General features: G+C 39.1%; 1 protein-coding gene across 4 annotated transcripts in view; it reads left to right on the top strand.

Moving 5' to 3' along the window:
* SMAP1 (small ArfGAP 1) overlaps nt 1-23,198 on the top strand; it is a 160,411-nt gene that overhangs the window by 129,592 nt on the left and 7,621 nt on the right. For all 4 annotated transcript variants that reach the window (XM_058661533.1, XM_058661527.1, XM_058661520.1 and 1 more), the window contains one exon: nt 21,774-21,901. In XM_058661533.1, coding sequence (XP_058517516.1) covers nt 21,774-21,901 — 128 coding nt within the window. The remainder of the gene's footprint in view (nt 1-21,773; nt 21,902-23,198) is intronic.

The following is a 23,198-nucleotide window of genomic DNA, read 5'->3' as shown; positions in this document are numbered from 1 at the left end:
TGTTGGTTGCTTCTTCACTTTTTAAATTATTTCCTTTGCTGTACAGAAGCTTTTTAGTTTGATGTAGTCCCATTTGTTCATTTTGGATTTGATCGCCGTTGCTTTAGGCGTCTTTCGCTGTTTCTATATCTTGGAGTGTGTTTCCTATGTTTTCCTTTAATAGTTTGATGGTTTTTGGGTGTAGATTTAGGTCCTTGAGTCAGTTAGAGCTGATTTTTGTATAGTGCGACAGGTGCGGGTCTTGCTTCTTTATTCTGCAAGCTGCTATCCAGTTGTCCCAACAGCATTTGTTGAATAGACCAGGTTTTTTACCTGGATTGTTTTCCATTTTCTTGTCAAAGATTAGTTGACTATACATGTGTGGATCCCCTTCTGGTGTTTCTGTTCTGTTCCACTGATCTTCTTCTCTGTTTCTGAACCAGTAACAGACTGTTTTGATAACCACTGCTCTATAGTATGTCTTGAGGTCTGGAATTGTGATTCCTCCAGTTTGATTTCTATTTTTCAGGACAGCTTTAGCTATTCGTGGTCTTCTGTGATTCCAGATGAACTTCTGTATCATCTTTTCTATTTCTGAGAAAAATGTTGCTGGGATTTTGATTGGGATTGCGTTGAATCTGTATATTGCTTTTGGTAATATGGCCATTTTGATAATGTTGATCCTGCCAATCCAAGAACATGGTAAGGTTCTCCATTTTTCAAGGTCTTCTTCTATTTCTTTTTTAAATGATTTATAGTTTTCATCATAGAGGTCTTTCACATCTTTAGTTAGCTTAATTCCTAGGTATTTAAGATTCCTTTCCTCTATTTTAAAGGGAACTGTACTTACAATTTCTTTCTCAGCGGTGGAATTATTTGTGTACACTAGTGCCATTGATTTGTGTTCATTAATTTTGTATCCTGCTACTTTGCCAAAGTCTCTTATGAGTTCCAGTAGTCTCTTGACTGAGTCTTTTGGTTCTCCTATGTAGGTAATCATGTCATCTGCGAATAGCGATAATTTCAATTCCTCATTTCCAATTTGTATTCCTTTAATTGCTTTTTCTTGTCTAATAGCTCTGGCAAGGACTTCCAAAACTATATTGAAGAGTAGCGGTGAGAGTGGACATCCCTGTCTAGTTCCAGATTTTAGCGGGAAGGCTTTCAATCTTTCCCCATTTAGTATGATACTGGCATTGGGTTTATCATAAATTGCTTTGATTGTGTTATAGAATGTTCCTTCTATGCCTATCTTGTTTAGGGTTTTTAACATGAAGTGGTGTTGGATTTTATCAAATGCCTTCTCTGCATCTATTGAGAGGATCATATGGTTTTTATTTGTCAATTTGTTGATGTGATGTATCACATTTATTGTTTTGCGAATGTTGAACCATCCCTGCATGCCTGGGATGAATCCCACCTGGTCCGGGTGAATGATCTGCCTGATGTGTTGTTGGATCCTGTTGGCTAGTATTTTATTGAAGATCTTTGCGTCTATGTTCATCAAGGATATCGGTCTGTAGTTCTCTTTTTCTGTTGTTTCTCTCTCTGGCTTTGGTATTAAGGTGATATTAACTTCATAGAAAGAGCTCGGAAGGATTGCCTCTTTTTCTAATGTTTGAAAAAGCTTTTGTAAGATTGGGGTAAGTTCCTCTTGGAACGTTTGGTAGAATTCAGCAGTGAAGCCATCTGGTCCTGGACTCTTCTTGGTTGGGAGGGCTTTAATTACTGATTCAATCTCAGTGCATGTTATTGGGCTGTTTAGATTGTTAATTGCTTCTTGACTCAATTTTGGTGGATTGTATGTGTTCAAAAATCTGTCCATCTCCTCTAGGTTTTCTGATTTGTTTGCATATAGTTGCTTGTAATAGTTCCTGATGATTCTTTGTATTTCTGAGGTATCTGTTGTTATGTTTGCTTTCTCATCTCTGATACTATTGATGTGTATTTTCTCCCTTCTTTTTTTAATTAGTCGAGCTAGTGGGGAGTCTATTTTGTTGATTTTCTCAAAGAACCAGCTCTTTGATTGATTGATCTTGTGTATAGTCCTCTTGGTCTCTGTTTGGTTTATTTCCTCCCTTATTTTGATGATTTCTTTTTTCCTGCTAATCTTGGGATTGCTTTGTTGTTGTGTTTCTAATTCCTTCTGCTGTAAGGTTAGCTGATTTACTTGGTGCTTTTCTTGTTTCTTGACATAAGCACTGATTGAAATGAACTTTCCTCTCAGCACCGCCTTGATTGTGTCCCATAAGTTTTGATAAATTGTGTTGATGCCTTCATTTGTTTCAAGCAATTTTTTAATTTCCCCTTTGATTTCCTCTCTAGCCCATTGCTCATTTAGTAACATATTATTCAGCCTCCATATGTTTGTAAGTCTTCCTTGGTGTTTTGAATTCTTGGTCTCAAGCTTCACTCCTTGGTGGTCTGAGAAGATGCATGGTATGATTTCCACTTTTTTAAATTTGCTGAGGCTTGTTTTATGGCCTATAATATGATCAATTCTGGAGAAAGTTCCATGTACTGATGAAAAAATGGTGTATTCTCTGTAGGATGAAAGGTTCGATAGATGTCAACTAAGTCCATTTGCTCTAGCGTTTGGGTGAGTTCTATCGTTTCTTTGCTGAGTTTCTGGTTTTTTGATCTGTCCATTTGCGTTAAAGGGGTATTAAGGTCTCCCACTATGATCGTATTGGAGTCTATTTCTCCCTTTAAGCCCGTTAATATTTGTTTCACGTAGCTAGATGCTTTGGCGTTTGGAGCGTAAACATTTATTATGCTGATCTCTTCCTGCTGGAGGCTTGCTTTGATCATTATGTGGTATCCTTCTTTGTCTCTTTTGAGGCTCTTCACATCAAAGTCTATGTCATCTGGTATAAGAATGGCTACACCTGCTGGTCTTTCCTTACCATTAGCTTGAAATATCTTTTTCTATCCTTTCACTTTCAATTTTTTCTGATCTTTGTTGGTGAGATGAGTCTCCTGTAAGCAGCAGATAGTTGGGTTTTGTTTTTTGATCCAATCCTCCAATCTATGGCGTTTGACCAATTTTTTCTAAGACTTGAAAAACATCCAAAACCAAATACATTATACCACCAAGGTGGAAACCCAATGAAACAAAAATTGCTAAAGATAGAGAGCATGTGGCTATGGAAAATAATAATATTAATAGCCTAATATATACTATTAAAATTATATATTATATAAATATTATATATTACCATGTAAGTTATATATAATATATCGATTATATTATGTATTATATAAAATAATACTATAAATAGCCTTATATAAACCTGTCCACGTAGAATACAGGTACTTGAGCCAACTTCTGGTTTTTTTTCCCAAGTGCATTAGCAGGGAACTGGATCGGAAATAGTTTGACTCTGTCTGTGCCCATATGGGATGCTAGTGCTGCAGGAGCAATGTGTTAATTACTTTTTTCCATAAACTTTTTAATATTCCCTTGCATGCTATCTTGTATGATAAACAAATAGGTTTCACACAAGAGGTGCTTATTCTTTGCTTATGAACAGATATTATCAGTTTATTTTTACATGTTTTCCTTCTCTTCCTTCTGAAAGAATTGGTTTGATTTTTTTAATTTTAAGATTTTTTTTTTTTTTAAGATCTAGGCCTTGGAGTACTATAGTCTCCCCCTCAACTCCCCACCTTTGGAGAAAGGTTGACAACTAAAGTAAACCACTTAAAATTAACCGACCTCATTTACTATTAAATTTTTTTTGTTTTAAGAATTAGAGTTGAATGTTTTATTTAGACCTTGGGAATCTGGAATATCATATGTATATACTCCCTAGAGGTAAAATTCACCTATGATGAATGTAGTACATTAGAAATATAAAAAATAACTTTAATTTTAAAAGCAGAGCTTCAGTTCAGGGGCTGTAAATACAATTATGTTGAGTTCTTGGCCACATAATTTCTGTATTTTGTTTCATTTGTGGTTAAATAAGAGAAAGAAAGAGATTTACTGCCAAGGTAAGAAAATATCTTAGATTATACGCATCGTCTTTTATGACAGAATTCTTTTTCACAGTCTGAATATTCAGAGTTAGTAGTTTGCAATTTGGAAATGTAAGATATAGGCTAGCTCTGATTCTTGTCCCACACTTTCAGATACTCATTAATTTACCCAATATTTAGTTATCCACTGTGTGTCCAGGCACTATTGTACATACTAGGTAGACAATTCTGAAAGGAGATCAATAACAGTCCTTGTCCACTGGAAGCTTTCAGTTTGGCAGATAGTGAATAAATAGTTAAGCAAAAGATGGATTGTATATAGTAAGTGCTATAGATAAAACAAAAATGCGTAGTTGTGATTTTTCAAATGGGTAGATGGGGAGGTATCATTGAAAGAAAAAGAGAAATGTGAATATTTGGATGTGTGGGTGGCAGCATCCAAATAGAACAGGTGAAAATAATGGTCTGTAGCATTCTACTTGACGTGTACAAGGACCAGCAAGGGTGGCCGTGCAGCTGAAGTGGATTGGTCTGAGGGGCAGGATGACAGAACAGATGTGGTGTAAGGGGTGAAGAAAGGGGCAGGCTGGTTGAGATAGTGATTTGCCTTTTACTCTTAGTGGCTTGGAAACACATTGGAGAGGTTTGCCAAGAAGTTAACAGTTTACCTTTAAAGAACTGTTGCAGCTTCCTATGCTGAGAATAGATTGTAGGAGGACAAGTCTAGCATCAAGGAAACCGTTGCCATAATACTGAGGAAAGATGATAATGGCTTAGGCTGACTGGTGGCACTGGAATATTTAGGATGAAGTGAGACTCTAGATTTATAAAACCAACAATTTACTGACTGGCTATGAGAAATGAGGGAACAGGGGAGAATTAAGGATGGCACAAAGTATTTTTTACTTGAGCAAGCAGAAAGATGTTAGTTTTCATCCACTGTGTTGCAAAGTTTACCAGAGTTGGGTATGCAGTACTCTTAATCTGCTGGCTGTTTTAGCCTGTTGCACATAGCAGATAACTCCAAAATCTCAGGGGTTCAATAGCTAACATTTATCTAGACAGTTGGAGAACTTCATAAAACAGCATCTTCAAAGGAGACTCAAGGTACTTTTACAGCAAGAAAGTAAAGGAAATGTTTAGAGATGTTAAGGATACATAGGAGAATTTGCAGATGACCTACAGTGGGTAGGCTTTGGATCATATAAAAGTGTTCCAAAGGTATGTTTAGAGACTTAAAAAATCTCTGTTAACCATAAGATTCATGAAAGTGCGAAAGACTACAAAGATCCAACTTCGCTTTCATTCAAAGCATTCAGCGATCCTGACCTTACTGGTAGCTATATTGGGCCACAGTTTATTTTCTGCTCAGGAGCAGGTCACTGTCCAAAAATGAGACTCTGATTTGCACTTAAAAATGCAAACACAAAGGAAGTTTGAGAGCATGTGCCTTAAGGTCATGTTTTAGAATTTTGATCTCTTTAAATTAGTTTTAGTGGACTTATGGTCTTTATTACAACCTGGTAATTCATGTTAGATGTCCATTCTTAAGCTCACTATTTGTAACCTATTTACTGTTACGCCAAAGGTCACCAAGTACTTTTGGTGTAGTTTTAGCAAGGGTTAACAAAACAATTTTTCTTCTGGATAGGGCCAAATAGAAAGTATTTCACTTGCAGGGCATATGGCCTGATTAGGACTACTCAGCTCAGTAATGCATAGGTAGAACCATGGGAAATATGTGAATATGTATATGGTTTTCTGTCCCCTACTTTAGTTCCTCTTCATACCTGCAAGAGCTACTTTGTATTTTATTACTAGTCATTTAAGTCTATTTAAATGTTTTCATATACCAAAAGGGGTTTCAGTAAGGGGGGCACACTTGGTTGTTACATGTTCTTCAGTATTAAATGTTATTCAGAGTGTAGGATGTGCTGTTGACCACAGTGACAGACGTAACAAACTCTGAATACACCACACTTGACTCAGATGGATTTTTTTTTTAATGTAGAAATTTACTCTCTTTGGTCCACAAGATTTACATAGCTTTAGTTTAAAAAAAAAATCAACCATCCAAATACAACAGTGAAACCAAGACACTGTTTTCAAGTCTGGGTCCTTGCAGTATTACAGACACCAGCACTTGGAGGCTGTATGTACCAAGTGGAAAAACAAGACCAAAATGTGAATAAAGCCATGGCAATTCACAAAACAAACTCTTATATAGCTGAAGGATCCTTCCTGAAACATGGTAATTGCCTTTACAAAAGTAATAAAACAAACAAATAAATAAAAAACACTCGAACAGAATAGAATGAAATTCCAGTGTTCCAAATAAACTTGCTGCACATGGACAGAGACCCACTGTGTCCTGGCAGAGGTCCGGCTTTCCTGTCTGTCCCTAGAGCTCTAATTTTGAGTCACTTCAGCAGAGACTCCACAGGCAACAGGGAGGAAGATTGTGGCATTAAAATACTCATGTAGACTTTTGTCTAGTTAGACAGTGGTCTTATTTCCGGGCAAGCTCACAAATCATGAGGTTGGAAGTATAACTTAAAGACTCAGATGCAGTTTAACTTGAATATTTATCTTATGTTAAAAGAATCAAAACCAGCTTCTCGTGAATGTAGGGGTGGTGGTGTTTAAGTATGCTTACCTAAATAGTTGCTTTAGTGTTGTGAATGATAGTTTCCAAGGCTGTTTGGATATTTATAACATGACTCACAAAGCACACAAAATTATCAAGTTAAAAATTAGCCTGCTGTAGATTTACTGAATTTTGAGTTTTGGCTGTGGTTGTGTTGGCATGGCTACACCAAATGATTGTGTGGGCCTTCTATGATCTGTTTCCATTCCAGCCTGCATCTGTTCTTTGCTGACAGTTTTGATACTGATAGAAACTGACAGACTGCTTAACAGTTGGCTAGCATATTCTCCTAAGACTAATACTTCCCTTTACTGGTGTCTTTTGCGGATGAGAAGACTACCTCTGAGAACTAAATCAAGTGAGCACATGCTTTGAGCATAAGGCATGAGAAGAAACGTAGACTGCTGGTGTGAAATGTGGCCTCAGAGGTTTCATTTCCATCTCCCTGAGTGACTCCTGCAGGGTTTCTGTTTTGTGGCCATCTGTGTGCTGCCTCTGCTCTGCCAAACAGCCTGATCCCAGCAGGGAGGCATCGGCTCAGCATCCTGTGAGGCCCAGAGTTGTGTGCGTGTCTGAGAGGGACCACCAAGTGTGTCTGAGAAGTGCATCTCCTCTGTGCTCCAGAAAGCAACTCACAAACAAGTATGATGTTGGTAATGAAAATGTAGCTCAGAGGTGCTGTTGTGTATCTGTTTTTGCTGGTCAAATATAATTGACTATTTTTTTAATCTGTTCTTACTGTTTAGGGAATTTTCTCCATAACCATTTTACAAGTTTAAATTATCTAAAATAGTGAGCTGTAGAGAGAAGTAGAGATTCCATTAGTTCTTAATTGAAGTGATCAAAGGGGAATGTATTACTTTTGGTTTCTTCATTCATGCTTGTATTCTGGAAAAAGTGTTTTTACTTACCACAATGGTGAATACAGTGCTAGTGAAATGTAATTATCAGCATATAACTTACTTAGTTAATAGCAACATATATTCATGTTTCATATAACCAGGAAGATTTAAACATTCCCTCTTTTCTTTTGATGTTTCTTTTGAAAAGATTTTCTGGGCAGAAGTTAACCAAAGGATAAAATACCAACAGAAAGCATTCTACTTACCTTTTAAATAGCAAATTCCTACAGAGGAATTTCTGAACATTTCTCAAAATCCTATATATTGTGAAGTGAAGCAAATTTGCAGGTGAGATGTGTGGGATGCCCAGCATTAGCTTTGTAGGACTGGTCCTGGAAAACCACTAATGTTCAAAATGAGCTGTGTATTCTACCAACTCTCGACAATGTTTGTGAAGATACATGCATATCTCCTTGCGATGAATACTGCAGTGAGAGGATCTAAGGACATTTTTTAGCCGTGATTTTCAAGCAGGGTTTAAAACCTGTAGCAACAGGTATTACCTCTAATTAGAAGATCATGTTTGATTAACTGTCATCATAAAAAAACAGGAATTAGGAATTAGTACTATTTGTGCATGATCACATTTGTGAAAAAGAAAATGTAGGTGCAAGAATATGTTCGTGTGATGGAACTGGCAATGGGCAGATCCTTACCAGTGGTCCTGAGTCTGTGCTAGGACAGTTGGAGAAATGACACTGGAAGTGACGGAGAATGTAACACTTTCAAAAAAGAGAGCAAGAAGGTGCAGCTTTTGGTAGTGCTGAAACAGCATAGAGCTGCTGAAGAATGTGCTGATGGACTAAGCAGCAAAAATAGTTAGGGGCAGGCATTGTGGTGCAGTGGGTGGCCAGCATCCTATATTCTCAGTAGATGTAAGATATTTCTCTCTCTCTCTCTCTCTCTCTCTCTCCCTCCCTCCCTCCCTCCCTCCCTCCTCCCCTTCCTCCCTCCCTTCCTCCCCTCTCCCCCTCCATCCCTCCCTTTCAAATAAGTATGTGCTTCTTATAAAAATAGAAACAGAAAACTTTGGTGTCTGAAGAAGTGAAAGTGCCTCATAAATGAGACTAGTTCTGGCGTCAATAACTGAAAGCCTTAAAATGGCTGAAAAACAGATATGAAGTTAACACACATAGTGGGAACTCTTGAGGGGCTGTGCGGTGGTGGAACACTGAAGTCGGGGAGGCAGGATCTGCTGCTTCCTGTGCTGCCCCCCTCATTCCAGCCCTGACTTGGGTCTGTAGAATTGTCCCTCCATGGTTGACAGATTGCATTGCAGCATTAATCATTCTTTTATAGCACCATATAAAGGGTGGTTTTCTTTCACCAGTTTGTTTCTGAGGAAGGAACTTTTTTTCCAGAAAACTGCTAAAGAGAATTTGCACACTGGCTCTGGTCATAATTAGATTACATGACTTCACTCATATTGCAGGAGTGGCTAGGAAAATAGTCCCCCTGTATCTGATGTGGGCAGCATCAGAGCCTCAGCTAAAACTTAAGGTGCAGATAGTACCAGTCCTTCTTATGCAGTGCTTTTTCCCTCTGTTTCTGTGTTTCATACCTAAGATAAATTTTGATTTATAAAAGAAATTAATAACAATAGTGAGTGATGAAATTAACTAATCATAGCAAAATACTGTAATAAAAATTATTTGAAACTTTTACATTGTTTATTTCTTGCAGTTTCCATTTTAACTTTTCACACCATGGTTGACTATAGCTTACTGCCATCATAGAAAATGAAACTGTGGTAAGGAGGAACTTATGTATTCAGCTTTACAGTGGAGGTATGCCTTGCCGTTAGGTAGTACCCAGATGGAGTATAGAGGGGACTGTTGTGGGCTGTGATGCCAGCATCCCACATAAGCACTGGTTCAAGTCCCAGCTGTTCCACCTGTGATAAGATTCCTGCTGATGGCCTGGAAAAAGTAGTGGAAGGTGACTAATGTTTCGGCCCTGCTGCCCGTGTGGAGGACCTAATGTGGATCCCGGGTTTGTCCTGGCTTAGTCTTGGATGTTGTAGCCATCTGGAGAGTGGACCAGCAGATGGAAGCCTGCTCTTCTCTCGCTCTGTGTCTCTCTTCTCTCTCTTTCAAATGAATAAGCAAATCTTTATTTAAAAAAAAAGTGCCAGGCCAGTGCCATGGCATAGTAGGCCAAGCTTCTGCCTATAGTGCCAGCATCCAATTTGGGCACATTTTTTGGGTCCTGGGCCACTTCTATTCCACCTCCTTATTATAGCCTGGGAAAACAGGAGAGGGTGGACCAAAGCCTTTGGCCCTTACACCTATGTGGGAAACCTGGAAGAAGCTCCTAGCTCCTAGGTTTGGATCGGCTCAGCTCAGCTCCAGCCATTGCAGCCTTTTGGGGAGTGAACTAGTGGATGGAAGATCTTTCTCACCTTTTCTCTGTAACTGCTTTTCAAATAAAAATAAATCTTGAGACTTTGGCAATCCATAGCGTCTGGTACAGGTGCTTATCATCCTTGTAACACCTTTATAGTATAGCATAGCATGTTTTACATAAATGCATGTAACACACATACTTTTTCTCACAGACTAGAAAACTGTAACTAGCAAAGTTAACTTCCAAGGCAAAGCAGGCAGATGATTAGCTTGTTGAGCCACTGCACCAGCCTTATAACCCAAGTTTTAATTATTATCTTGGTGTGCTTAAAAAAAAAAACCAAAAAACAAAACAACAACAACAACAAAACAGGGATTCCAGTTATGTACCAGGCAATGCTTTGAGTGTTTCCACATACTTATTCATTTAACTTCGTAATAATCCTGAAGATGCTAAACTGTTATTACTTTTGTAGATAAAATAACAGGTACAGAGGGGTCACACGGCTAGCAGGGTACATAACTAGTATTTAATACCACAGTGTGTATGTTCTTAACACTGAAATGAGCTATGATTAAAAAAAAAAAACTATCAAATGAGATTGTGCCACCCAAGATAGACATTGAGTTCATTCACACATTATGGGAAGAAACTGGATTCAGAGGAGGGATTTTTATCTAGGTTCTAACATCTTCATCCAGAAAATGGAAATAAGAAATGTGTTAAAGTTGATGGCCTGGATGAATGGTGTGCTGTAGGGAATCACCTATTGTGGTTATTTGTTCACAGTCCAATGTTGATTCTGGAGCCTGAATACGAAGTCAGAGGAATCGGCATGTGCTCAGAAGGACATGTGCAGAGGAGGGGTTCCAGTTATGTTCAGTAATGTAGGCTGGGATTCCTGTTGGATTATGCCACAGGTAGCCATTGCTAGTGAGAAGGAGGGAGACTGTGATCACAAAGCATGATCTTCCGTTGTGGAGGATTTGCAGTTTCCTAGAATTGAGGAAGTTGGAGGATTTCAAACAAGTCTGGTCACCCTTTTTTTTTTTTTTTTTTTTTTTTAAAGATTTTTATTATTATTGGAAAGCCGGATATACAGAGAGGAGGAGAGACAGAGAGGAAGATCTTCCATCCGATGTTTCACTCCCCAAGTGAGCCGCAACGGGCCGGTGCACGCCGATCCGAAGCCAGGAACCTGGAACCTCTTCCAGGTCTCCCACGCGGGTGCAGGGTCCCAATGCGTTGGGCCGTCCTCAACTGCTTTCCCAGGCCACAAGCAGGGAGCTGGATGGGATGTGGAGCTGTCGGGACTAGAACCGGGATGTGGGATCCCGGGGCTTTCAAGGCGAGGACTTTAGCCGCTAGGCCACGCCGCCGGCCCCCTGGTCACCCTTTTTTAAACATGTAATAATTTATTATGCAATTTGGTCTCACATTTATATGTATTTTGAGGCTTTAAAATGGTACAGAGATATTTGAGATGTAAAAATAAGTTGCAACAGTCAGTGCTAAAATCTTTTTCCTTAAAACCAGTTTCTAGTAACCTTGTAGAGCAGTGCTGAGTCAGTGAAAGGTTGGTGGCCTGCAGAGTTCCTGCAAGCATCATTGTGTTGTGTACAGTATAGACTCTCCTCCTGGCAAAGCAGATAGATAGTATGTTAGGGGCTTGGAAGAGGAAGGACAAACAGAGCGACAAGGTCAGGATCATCTTTTAAGTGCTTGTTCAGTGGCAGATTAGCAAGGAGCACATATTTAGCATTAAGAAAAAAGAGTTTGAGAATTTTAATATGCCACAAATGTATGTTTGTGACTTTAGTTTACAAAGTAAGATATATGAAACAAGTCATGTGTTTTTAATATGGGGTATTTACAAAAATTTTTTTTACTAAGGATAACACCTTTTTAATGCTGTAATTTTTAAAGACATTTTTATTATTTGAAAGGCAAGGAGAGATGAGAGACTTAGATCTGTTTGTTGTTCTCCACTCAAAACCTTGTAGCAACTTGGATTGAGCCAGACTGAAGCCCAGAGCCTGGATCTCAAGCTGGGCTTCCCATATGGGTAGCTGGGACTCTACCATTTGAGCCATTGTTTAGTGTTTCCCAGGGTGCTCATTAGGAGGAAAATGGAATCTAAAAGCAGAGCTGGAAGTCAAACACAAGCACTCTGATAAGGAATGCAAATGTCCCACACAGTATCTTAAGATCTATGCACAATGCCCACACCTAAATGATTTCTTAAGTAGAAGATAGTTTGTTGAGCGTATAAAGATTTAAAAGGCTTTATGGTTTTATCAGTAAGAAAACAAGAACAGAATCTGATGCTATTTCTGCTTCAATTTCATTCCTGTTCATGATTGTACCTCAGTAGTCACCAGTGAATGAAACATGCCCATTTTCATTGTACAAAGGTCTACTCAAGGCGGAATTGTTCATGTGCAGCCACAAATGGTAATGAGGGACATGGCATCCATTTGCTTATCATGTGCTTATCTGCCTTAAAGTAGATCAATAGTTCACAAAATTTCATATTAGTCATTGACTTTATTATTTGTGCAAATAGATTTTGACCAACTAATGCCTCTTAACATTCAAGTAAAAGATAATTAAATTATTGAGCAACCAGCAGATCTGTAAGGATTTCTGTAAATAAAAGAAAATGCATCTCTGTATTTGCAGTCATATGAGTGGGGGATGTAGTTTTTCTATAAACTGGTGATGAGAAAATTATCCCTGAGAGAAGGTGCGATTCTGTAGAATTGGTCGTGAAAATTCAGTTTGATACCTGGACTAATGTTAAAAATCTTAATGATTTCTTCACAGGTAATTTTTATTAGAGTAGTAACAAATTATTTTGTATTGTAGAAGCTTATTTCATGCAAAAACTAGTAAGAATGGAGGTCTGTTTAGATTCACAGTTGGAGAAACTGACTACCCAGATAAATGTAGCGATTGGTACCTTATGTTTGTGGAGCAACCTATGATGTGAAACATCTGTTTGTTATTGAGCAGACAGCTGTGGAATACATGTCAGATGTGGAATAGGGCATGTGGAGTGTGACTCCAGCAAACAAGGTGGAGAGATTGACACCTGTCATAGGATAGTGCTGTGGCACCAGCCTGCAGAGAGCGTGATCTGGGAGGCATTTCTGATATAGAGAGAGGATTACAGCCTCTATAATCAGTGGGGTTCCAATTACAAAGCAGTTGTCATATCTTAGTAAAATAATGGTGTGGAAGCTGTGGCTGTGAAACCAAGCTTTGAAGAGCAGCAAGCCAAAGCTATCAGCAGCAGTAGCTGGAGGATCTCAGAATGTGGTAGAAAGCTGGGGGGCGAGGACAGAACTGAGATTTATAACCAGAAGATTGAGTACTTTTCAAAAGTCGGGTAATTACTCTCTCTCCTGCCCTGCAAAAAAGTAAAATCACTTTGTATCTTGGTTTGTTGACTCCCTCCCCAAGCTTGCATTGGAAAGGTCCATCCTGGGTAAAAGCTGGGAGCTGAGAACTCTATCCAAATCTTGTGGCAAAGCACTAAGTTGGTTGAGCAGTCACTTGCTGCCTCCAAGGTCTGCAAGAGTAGGAAAGCTGGAATTCCATGTATGCAGTCCAGGAATTTTGGTATGGAATGTGCTTGTCTTTAACTGATAGACTAAGCATCTGCTCAAAGATGATACCTAGTGGTTGTTTTCCTTCATGGTTCTAATATCATGAAGAAATCCTTCCATCAGTCATTTACTGAGCATTTGCACCAGACATTAACTTAAAGATGCAGGTGCAATTTCTCTCCCTGGTGACAGAGCATAAGGGACTGGATGGGGGCTCTGGAACATAACATTGGTGCCAGGCAGAGAGTAACAAGGCCTATATCCTACAAGGTAGTGCTTGTTCATTCTTAAGTGTGTTTAGATTCCATTACACCCTAAAAAAGGAGAAGGATAAGGCACCTAAAAAAGGCTTTCATTTTGTTACCTCCTGGATTAGAGAAAACATTTGGAGGTAGACAGTAGGCCTAATTTATGGCCTGCGTTGAAAGTGGGCTGGACCTTGTGGGCACCATTCAGTTCCTTAGAAGAGTTCCTATGTCTGGGCTGGGCCTTAAGGTCAGCCCCTTCTCTCCCACCATCAATGTGCTGTGTGTGTGTGTGTTTTTTCTTTTTTTTTTTTTTTTTTTTTTTTGGTAGATTATTGGTTGATGGCTATGTAAGCTATTACAACTCTGAGTTGGAAAGAAGCACCCGTTTTCTGCCTCGGAACATCAGGGAATTGTCTTACACTGTTTATAGTGTTTGAGTTTTCTAGGTGTACCAGCTTGTAATCTGTGTTGAAATCCTAGGCTTATTTGTACAGATGCCTTTTATGTGGTATGAGGATTGAGATACATTGTATAAAGCATAGATCAGAGCATCCAAACATAAAACTTAATGTTGAAACATGCTATTAAAACATGAAATGTTAAATTCTTATTTCTTCAATGTTTGCAAGTCCTGTTCAGAGTTACTAGGAATGGGCCAAGGGAAAGACACCAAATACTATGTTAAATACTTTATTTTTTCGTCTTTTGGATTATTGACATGAGTTTTGGCATAGCTGTAGTTAATAAAGTCAACAGCTTCACTCATTGTATTAAGGATTTCTAGGTAAGAGAGACTGGCCTTCAAAATTTTCATATTTGAAATGCTGTCTTCTTTCTAAGCATCTCAGTGTCCTGATATGAGAAGTAGCCGAGTCAATGCATGGAAGATACACCTTATGTTTATTTAAGATATAGGACTGATAAAAATAACCTTTTCTGTAAGTCACACTTTAACCTTTCTCTTCAGTTCTGATATAAATGAGTTTAAAATACTCATCTTCTAATTTAGTTCACAAGTAAACACTAGCTTGAAATACAAAGGTTATGTAGAAAGAAAATAGTAGTTACCCATAAATTACTAGCTATAAGTTTGAAATACCTTCTTCATTTCATTGCATTGTCCTAGGTTCTTGCGTTTGCTCATTGCCTTTTCAGGAGGTCCATTGTGCTTCATTATCATTCTTTATGATGTCGACCACAGCTAGATTTCTTCCATTTGCCTTAGGCTTTTCTTGTACTCTAGATCTCCCTATTTTTATTTTCCACCAACTACAGTTTCTGCATACTGACTAAAGGGGAGTACTACCTCCTCCTGCTGGCTGCTGCCACTGTGGTTTTGTAGCTGAATGAGGAACACATACATTAGTAAGATGCATGTAAGTGGTGAATTCTGATTAGTTGTTGACACAGAAGGCACATAGAAGGCACTGTGTGGTTGGCCTGAGGTTCCCTTTGTCCTAAAAAAGGAAATTTGCATGTGTATGCATGTGTGTATGCGCGCACACACACAGTAACTCATGCTGTGCTCTGTGCTCTTGGTGGACTTTTGATGAGAAGAATGCATTACATTCCAATGATTTGTGAATATTCCTCTTTGCTCAGCAGCTGATTATATCCCACAGGTGCTTCTTTGGCCCACTTATACTTCAGTGATGAGAATATACACCTGTATCTCTCCCTGAGAAGATGCTGGTCTTTGTTACAAGGACAGTGGAGTTTGTGGGATAATGAGAAGTGTGTGAAGCATGGAATGATTTTGAACTGTTAAATCACTGCTTCTCAAATTTAGTGCAGATAACTAAATTATTGACGACTTTTTTATAAAATAGATATAATTGTAATTGATGTGGTGTAGAAAGCACTAGTTCAGGAGTCAGAAGACTGCACCATTGTGCATGTTTACTATTTAACTAGGTGAGTGACATTGAGAAAGACTTATCTTTCAAAGTTGAACTTTCTGTAACTAGGACAATGGAAGAAAATGCCTGTCTCATCTTATTTTAGGGACAAAATAATATGCGTATGTTCTTTAAAGTGTGATGCTTATAAGTGATGGTAATTGTTAACTACTAAGCAGCTAAGTAATTAAAATGCCTGCCGTAAGTGATCAGGCTGATGTTAGATCAGTTTTCTGTGAATGTATTTTTTTGTTTGTTTGTTTTAGGAATTGGGATAATAATAATTGCACTGCAACAGTAGTTGCCTGTAATGTCACATGACTTGTGATAATAAACCTATACTATCTGCATGAAAAAAAATAAGTGATGGTAATAATTACAAGTCTTTCATTCCCCTTATATTAAATATTTATTTACATGAAAGCCAGGTATGCAGAGAGTGAGAAAGACATCTTCCACCCACTGGTTTACTCCCAAGATAGCTCCATTGGCCAGGGCTGAGTGAGGCCAAAGCCAGGAATTTACCCTGGTTTTCCCACATGGGTGGCAAGGACCCAAACATTTGGGCCATTTTGCTCTGTTTTCCCCAAGCAGTTAGCAGGGAGCTGGATCAGAAGTGGAGTATCCAGGACACAAAACATTTCCCATATGGGATGCCAGTGTTGCAAGTGGTAGCTTTATTCACTATGTGACAATGCTGGACCCATTGTTCTTTTATATACTAGATGAAGATGTTACAGCCTTACATAAATTGAAACTGTTTAAAGAATTTGGTTTAGGAAACCAAAACTATTAGTGAAATTAGAAACTATTGAAACTTACTAGGAACTTTTAGTTACTCATTTTTCAAGGTAGAGAGATTTATTTCTAGGTTAATTTATTTCTCAACAGTCTCAGTGCAAAGCTTTTGTAGGAACAAGGAAGATCCATGGGAGCAAAATCCAGGATCCAACATTAAACAGTGGTGTGAGGTAGAGAGTCAAGAGCAGCACTTTCTCTGCTTGGAAACAAGAGTTACTTGTGTTCTTCATGAGGAATGTACATAGAAGCTTGGGTTGAGCCTCAGAGAAGGTTTACCTTTTTGGAGGTATGAGAAATTTTCCTGGTCAATTCAAAGTAGTACCAACCCTTCCACAAAATACGACATTACTAAGCAGGTACATTCTTTTTCTCATTCTAAAGGATTCCTAAATCAACTTATACTTTGGGTTGAATTTCACAACATAGATCCCAGGGTTTCTAGTTATGTGGGATGCCTGAGATTTCAAGAGGCTAGTTTCAAAATATTAATTGAAAAAAAAAAGAATGAGAGAATGGACCTTATTATAGTGCAATGATAAAAATAAAAGTCACATTAGCTTGTAGTGAGTGTGCAGACTTTGTATTAACTATAGATGTTCACTGTTCTATTTTTGCATTGGTTAATGTCATAAAACTAAATGTCCATGAATCACGGATTAGTTGTGTAACAGGTCCATTTAGTATCACCACTCACTCATGCATAAATTTAAAAGATATATAGGAAAACTTTTGGTGTAATCCTATGTGAATTATTATTTTTTTAAATTGTGGCAAAGCAGGCACAAATGTGGTGTCATGGTTAAGTTGCTGGAGTGCCTTGTTTAACTCCCACATCTTCTTTCTGGTCCAGCTTCCAGCTAATGTGCATTGTGGAAGGAAGTAGGTTGTGGTCCATGTCATGTTTGTGAGCGATTTGGATTGAATTCTGGCTATTGTAGGCATTTGGAAAATGAACCACTAGAGGGTAGATCTGTTGGGATTTTTGTGTGTGTATGTCTGTTTGAATAAGATGAAAATAAATAAGTTTTGGTGAAATACACATTAAGTTTCCCATTGTAATCATTTTTAAGTGCATAGTCAATAGCATTAATTATTGTGCAACTGTCAGCACCATTCATGGTAGAGACTTCTAATTTCCTTATTTTTTGTGATTTGAATCTTTTACAAGAATGCATTGCTTTTATGGTAAAAATTGAACAAGATTACAATCTAAGACTTCACTGTATCTCATGACACTGGACAAGTTACTAGTCACATCTGATTATAAAGGCTGTGAGGAGTAAAAGAAGACTTTTATGTGTTAATATATTGCTATATACCACACAGAGTTTAGATTTGAAAGTCTAAATATGTGAGTAGAATATAGAACAGACTTAAAATTTCTGAGAGATACATAACTATAAATGTAATGAAAACATATTTCCTTATAGGAGTGAACCTTGTAGTTTTCTCACAGTGCATCCCAGGCACAATGGTGTTCTGTGATGTGGTCTGCACCCCAATTTCATAAGTGCTAATGATACTTGTTACTGCTTAAAAATAAAAAGTAACTTGAAATTATTGCGTACACTCAGTATTTTTTATACGTTCTCTTGTTTGTGAGTTTGATTTTATATTTATATTCTTCCAACAAAGTTCTTCCTCATTCATATGGTAGACTTGGACATGTCTAGCTGCTGACATTGTCTCCCCATTCCCAACACTAGCACCGCTGGTCTACTTGTCATTTTTTGAGTCCAAGAAGTTCTAAAAAGTGTTCCTTTGGCTGTATCCTTAATCTAGAATATCCTCTTCTTTAAAAATATCACTTTATTTCTGCTTAATATTTATATGATTACAATATGGCAGGGAAATTGAGTATAGATTTGATTGAATATGATTGTTTAAAGAAGGCTAACTTCAGAATGCAAGTTGCTTTTTGAAAAGATTAGAAATAAAAGAAATGTTGAAGCATATTTTGCAATTGATAGTTGTCTCATGTAAAAATTCTGGTGTAACTGTAATAATCTGTACGTTGTTTCACCCTTTAATTAGTTAACTATGGTTCCTAACATGTATATAAATGTATGTGATGTGTAGACGTATATAGTAAATATATTTTTATACAGCCCTGATATGATTTCCTTAAAAAAGTCTTGAAAAATACTTGATGTCTTCAAAATAGCCTAAATTGTTTTCAGACACTTTATAAATAGTAAAAACATTTTAATTTTGTTTATTCATTGATATTAATGATAATCCAGAGATGTAAATAGGAAAATTTAAAAAAATTAATTCTGTAGTTAGATAAAAGCAGGAGTTTCTTGGATTATGGAGACCATATGTAGGATATGGTAGACTGTACACTTGTCAAATATTTGACGGTTTTGCGAAAGTCAGCCCATTTAATGTTGACCGGGTTTGTAAAGATGACTTTGAGAAGGCTATGATATCAAACAGGGATCAAATGGAAGTATAAATTGTTAAAATAGAAGACTGATTAGGATGTAAGTCCCAAGACACTGCAGTTTTGATTCCTGAGCTATTATAAGGTTGTGGACAATGAAAGCTGAGCTTTGTGAAAGCCATGCTTGCAGACTCTTCACTGTACCCAGTCCAGTTTGCACCCCTTAAACCCTATAAATTGGTCTATAATATAAAGAGACGTGATACGTGATAAAATATTTCTAAAATTTTTTTGAAAGTAAAATTCTGCACAGATGATTTTGAATTGTGTCAGTTTCCCATTCTGTTTTTAGTACTACCATCACTAAGGTGACAGTGCCGAAAGAAAGAAAGAACTTAAGGTGTGGCCCTTTGGGTGAATATTTGAGGCACTGATGAAAACACCCAGGTCACATGTTGGTGACCAGGTTCAGTTCCTGGCCCTTGCTGCTGCCTCCAGTTTACTGCCAGTGAGGACCTTGAGAGGCACAGTAATAGCTCAAATAATTGTGTTTCTACCATTGATTTTAAAGACATGGTTTGTGTCTGTTGCCTTCTGGCTCCAGACATTGCAAGCATTTAGTGAGTGGACCAGCAGATATGAGCCCTCTAGGTCTCTGCCTTATGAATTAAAAAACAACAGAACACAGCCTGGCACGGTAGCCTAGCGGTAAAAGTCCTCACCTTGCACACTCTGGGATCCCATATGGCCGTCGGTTCTAATCCCAGCAGCCCCATTTCCCATCCAGCTCCCTGCCTGTGGCCTAGGAAAGCAGTTGAGGATGGCTGAGAGCCTTGGGATCCTGCACCTGCATAGGAGACCTAAAAGAGGCTTCAGGGTCCTGGCTGCGGATTGGATCGGCACAGCTTGACCAATGTGGCCACTTGGGCAGTAAATCATTGGCCAGAAGATCTTTCTCTCTGTCTCTCCTCCTCTCTGTATATCTGACTTTCATTTTGAAAAACAAGCAAGAAATCTCAAGTTCTAAAAATGTTTCTTATAGAATGTGTATAGTATATATGTGTGGTTCCTTTCTTCCTTATTATGGAATGCAACACCTTGAATATTTAAATCATTAGCATTTATTTCCAAGGCAGAAAAAAATGATAGGAAGTGGGGCCAGTGTTGTCGCATAGTGGGCAAGCTGCTGTTTGCAACACAGCATTCCATATCGGTGTGCCGCTTTGAGTCCAAGCTGCTCTGCTTTTTTTCTTTTGAAAGATTTATTTTTATTGGAAAGGGTGATCTGTAGACAGGAGAGACAGAAAGATCTTCCATCTGCTGGTTCATTCCCCAGGTGACTGTAATGGCCATACCTAAGCTGATCTGAAACCAGGAACTTGTTCTAGGACCCCACATGGGTGCAGGGTCTCAAGGCTTTGTGCCATCCTCCTCTGCTTTCCCAGGCCACAAGCAGGGAGCTGTATGGAAGCGGAGTAGATGGGACACGAACCAGCACCCATATGGGACCCCTGAGCATGCAAGGCAAGGACTTTAGCCACTTGGCTACTTTGCCAGGCCCTTCTCTGCTTTTGATCCAGCTCTGTGTTAATGCACTTGGCAAAGTGGTGGTATATCACCCAAGTGCTTGGACCTCTGCCAACATGTGGGAGATGTGAATGGAGTTCCTGGCTTCTGACTTTGGCCTGACCCACCTCTGACTGTGGCAGCTGATTGGGGAGTGAAGCAGCAGATGGAAGATCTTTCTTTTTTATTTTTTTTTAAGATTTATTTTTATTGGAAAGGCAGATCAGATTTAGAGAAGGAGAGACAGACAGAAAGATCTTCCGTCCACTTGTTCACTCCCCAGATGGCCACAATGACCAGCGATGAGCTGATCTGAAGCCAGCAGTCAGGAGCTTCTAGGTCTCCCACATAGGTGCAGGGTCCCAAGGTTTCAGGCTATAATCTGCTTTCCCAGGCCCTAAACAGGGAGTAAGATGGGAAGTGGAGCAGCTGGGACACAAACTGGTGCCCATAAAGGATCCAGTTCTTACAGATTGAGGAGTTAGCATTTGAGCCATCACACCAGACCCTCTTTTTCAAATAAGTATTAAAATTAATTTGATATATTGTGTAAAGCCACTGCCTGCAATGCCAGCATCCCATTAGGGTGTCCTGGCTGCCCACTCTGACCTAGCTCCCTGTTGATGGTCTGGCAGAAGCAGTGGAAGATGGCCCGAGTTCTTGGGTTCCTGCCACCATGTGGAGACCCAGAAGAAGCTCCAGTGTTTGACCTGTCTCAGCACTCGCTGATGGGGCCATCTGAGGAGCAAAGCAGTGTATGGAAGGTCTGTCTCCCTCTTTGTAACTCTTTGGAATAAATAAATAATGAAAAAAAAAGATATAATCTCAGACACACATGCACATGCATGGTAGGGGCATTATTTATAATAGCCTGGTGATTCTATTTTAGCCACTTACCTCAAAAGAAGTATCTGTCTTATAAGGTATTAGAATGTAATGACTTTATCAGTTCCTGGCACACAAGAAGCATCAAAAAATTTTTAAGATCATATAAAAAAGAACAGTGTAAATTCTGATGTCATTTGTCAAAAGGGGAGTTTGGATATTTACATGAAAGCAAGTGGATAAAGAATATTTCTGAGAAGATAAATCAGATTTATAAATCTTTAAAATCCTTTTTATTTGAAAGACACAGGAGCTCTATCTGGATCTCCCACGTGAATGAAGAGGTCCAGATGCTTCAGCCATCTTCAGGTGACCTCCCAGGCACATTAACAGGAAGCTGGATTGGAATTGGAGAGCCAAGGCTCAAACTAGCACTCCAGTATGGCATGCTAGTATCACAGGTTGCAGCCTAATTAGCTGTACAACACCAGCCATTGTCAACTTTTGAGTGGTTACTTTTTTAAACAACTAATATTTCAAGTAGCTTAAGAGATTCTGCTTCAAGAATTTATGTTCTGTTTAGATGGTCCTACTGAGGCAGCAGTGACCAATGGAAACACAGCCACAGTGCCAGCCCTGAATGACGACCTGGACATCTTTGGACCGATGATTTCTAATCCCTTACCTGCAACTGTCATGCCCTCGGCTCAGGTATGTGCTACTTCCTTTTGAAATTTTTCGTGTTTTTTTTTTTTTTTTGAAAGTTTTGTTTTTGAAAGAATTGTTTCTCCATACTCACTAATGAGTGTTTCTGCAGTTTAACTTGACAGAATTCCCTTTCCCACCCCCCTTGTACCAGCATCTGCCAGCTGATGCTGCGGCAAGGCCCAACCAACCACACCCACTATGACATGCGTGCACCAGTAGGAGCAGTCTATCCAGCCTGGCTTCTACCTGATCCAGCCCACATGAGGCCAACAGGTGTTATAGTCCTGCCTGGCCTGGTCTGCCCCCATCCCAGCTCTCACGCTCTCCAATGGGAGTGGGGTCCAGCAGGGGAACCCCTCACAGCACCCCCTACCGTGTTCACTCCCTCCTCCTCTGGGTCTCACGTATGCTGGTTGGGTGCTACAGCCAAGTCTGGCATGACCCGTCTCATCTCGGCATTTGCCAGTGGATGTTGTAGCCTGGCCAGGCCCAGCCCACCCCAATTCCAGCTCACGCTGATGGGGAATACAGCCCATCCCAGCCGATCTGGCCCCCAGTCCTGGCCCTCATGTTAACTGGGTTGTGTTGTGACCCAACTTGGCCCGACCCACACTCTATTCTGGTGCTTGGATTCGCCAGCGGGTGATGTAAACTGGCCCAGCCTGGTTTGCCCCCGACCTGTGCCAAATGTGTGCCAGTGGGAACCATTCACTGGCCTGGTCTGGGCTGCTCCCTACCGTGAACACTAGTATTTTTATTGCACAGCTTTTCTGTTATACAAGTTCTTATATACTTATGAGTAGAACTGAGTAAGTCAATTTCTTAGGAATAATTGGTTTAAATGTATCTTTATCAAAACTATCTGTAGCAGTCGTGTTTATTTTCAGCAAAGAGCTTATTTTATGGATTTGCCCTTTTCCCCTGTGATAACACATACAAAGACCAAGTATTGCTGCTCTGTTAGTTAATTAATAGTAATTACCACAGGGATTTCTGCAAGCTTGGGTATGTATGAGATAATAAAAATGCTTTCAGTGTGACTTGCAGTACCATAATAAGGAGTGTGAGCTGGACTGCCAGCATTAGGCAGGATAGGAATTGTTTTCATGCCTTATTTCTTCTGATTAGTACATGCTAGGTTGACGGGATTATTTTAACTCTATTTCTCCTTTTGGAAATTTGTTTTAGGACCAAAATTTTGTCAGTTCTGTTGATAACTGTAAAATACTCGGTGAACAGAATTATCTGTCATCCAATCAGGAAGGACCTCAATAGAGATATTATGCAAGTACTGTATTTT

This window comes from Ochotona princeps, chromosome 1, assembly GCF_030435755.1.
Source record: "Ochotona princeps isolate mOchPri1 chromosome 1, mOchPri1.hap1, whole genome shotgun sequence".
Lineage (NCBI taxonomy): Eukaryota > Metazoa > Chordata > Mammalia > Lagomorpha > Ochotonidae > Ochotona > Ochotona princeps.
Note: the sequence above shows the minus strand (reverse complement) of the source record. Positions and strands in the feature narration are given on the sequence as shown.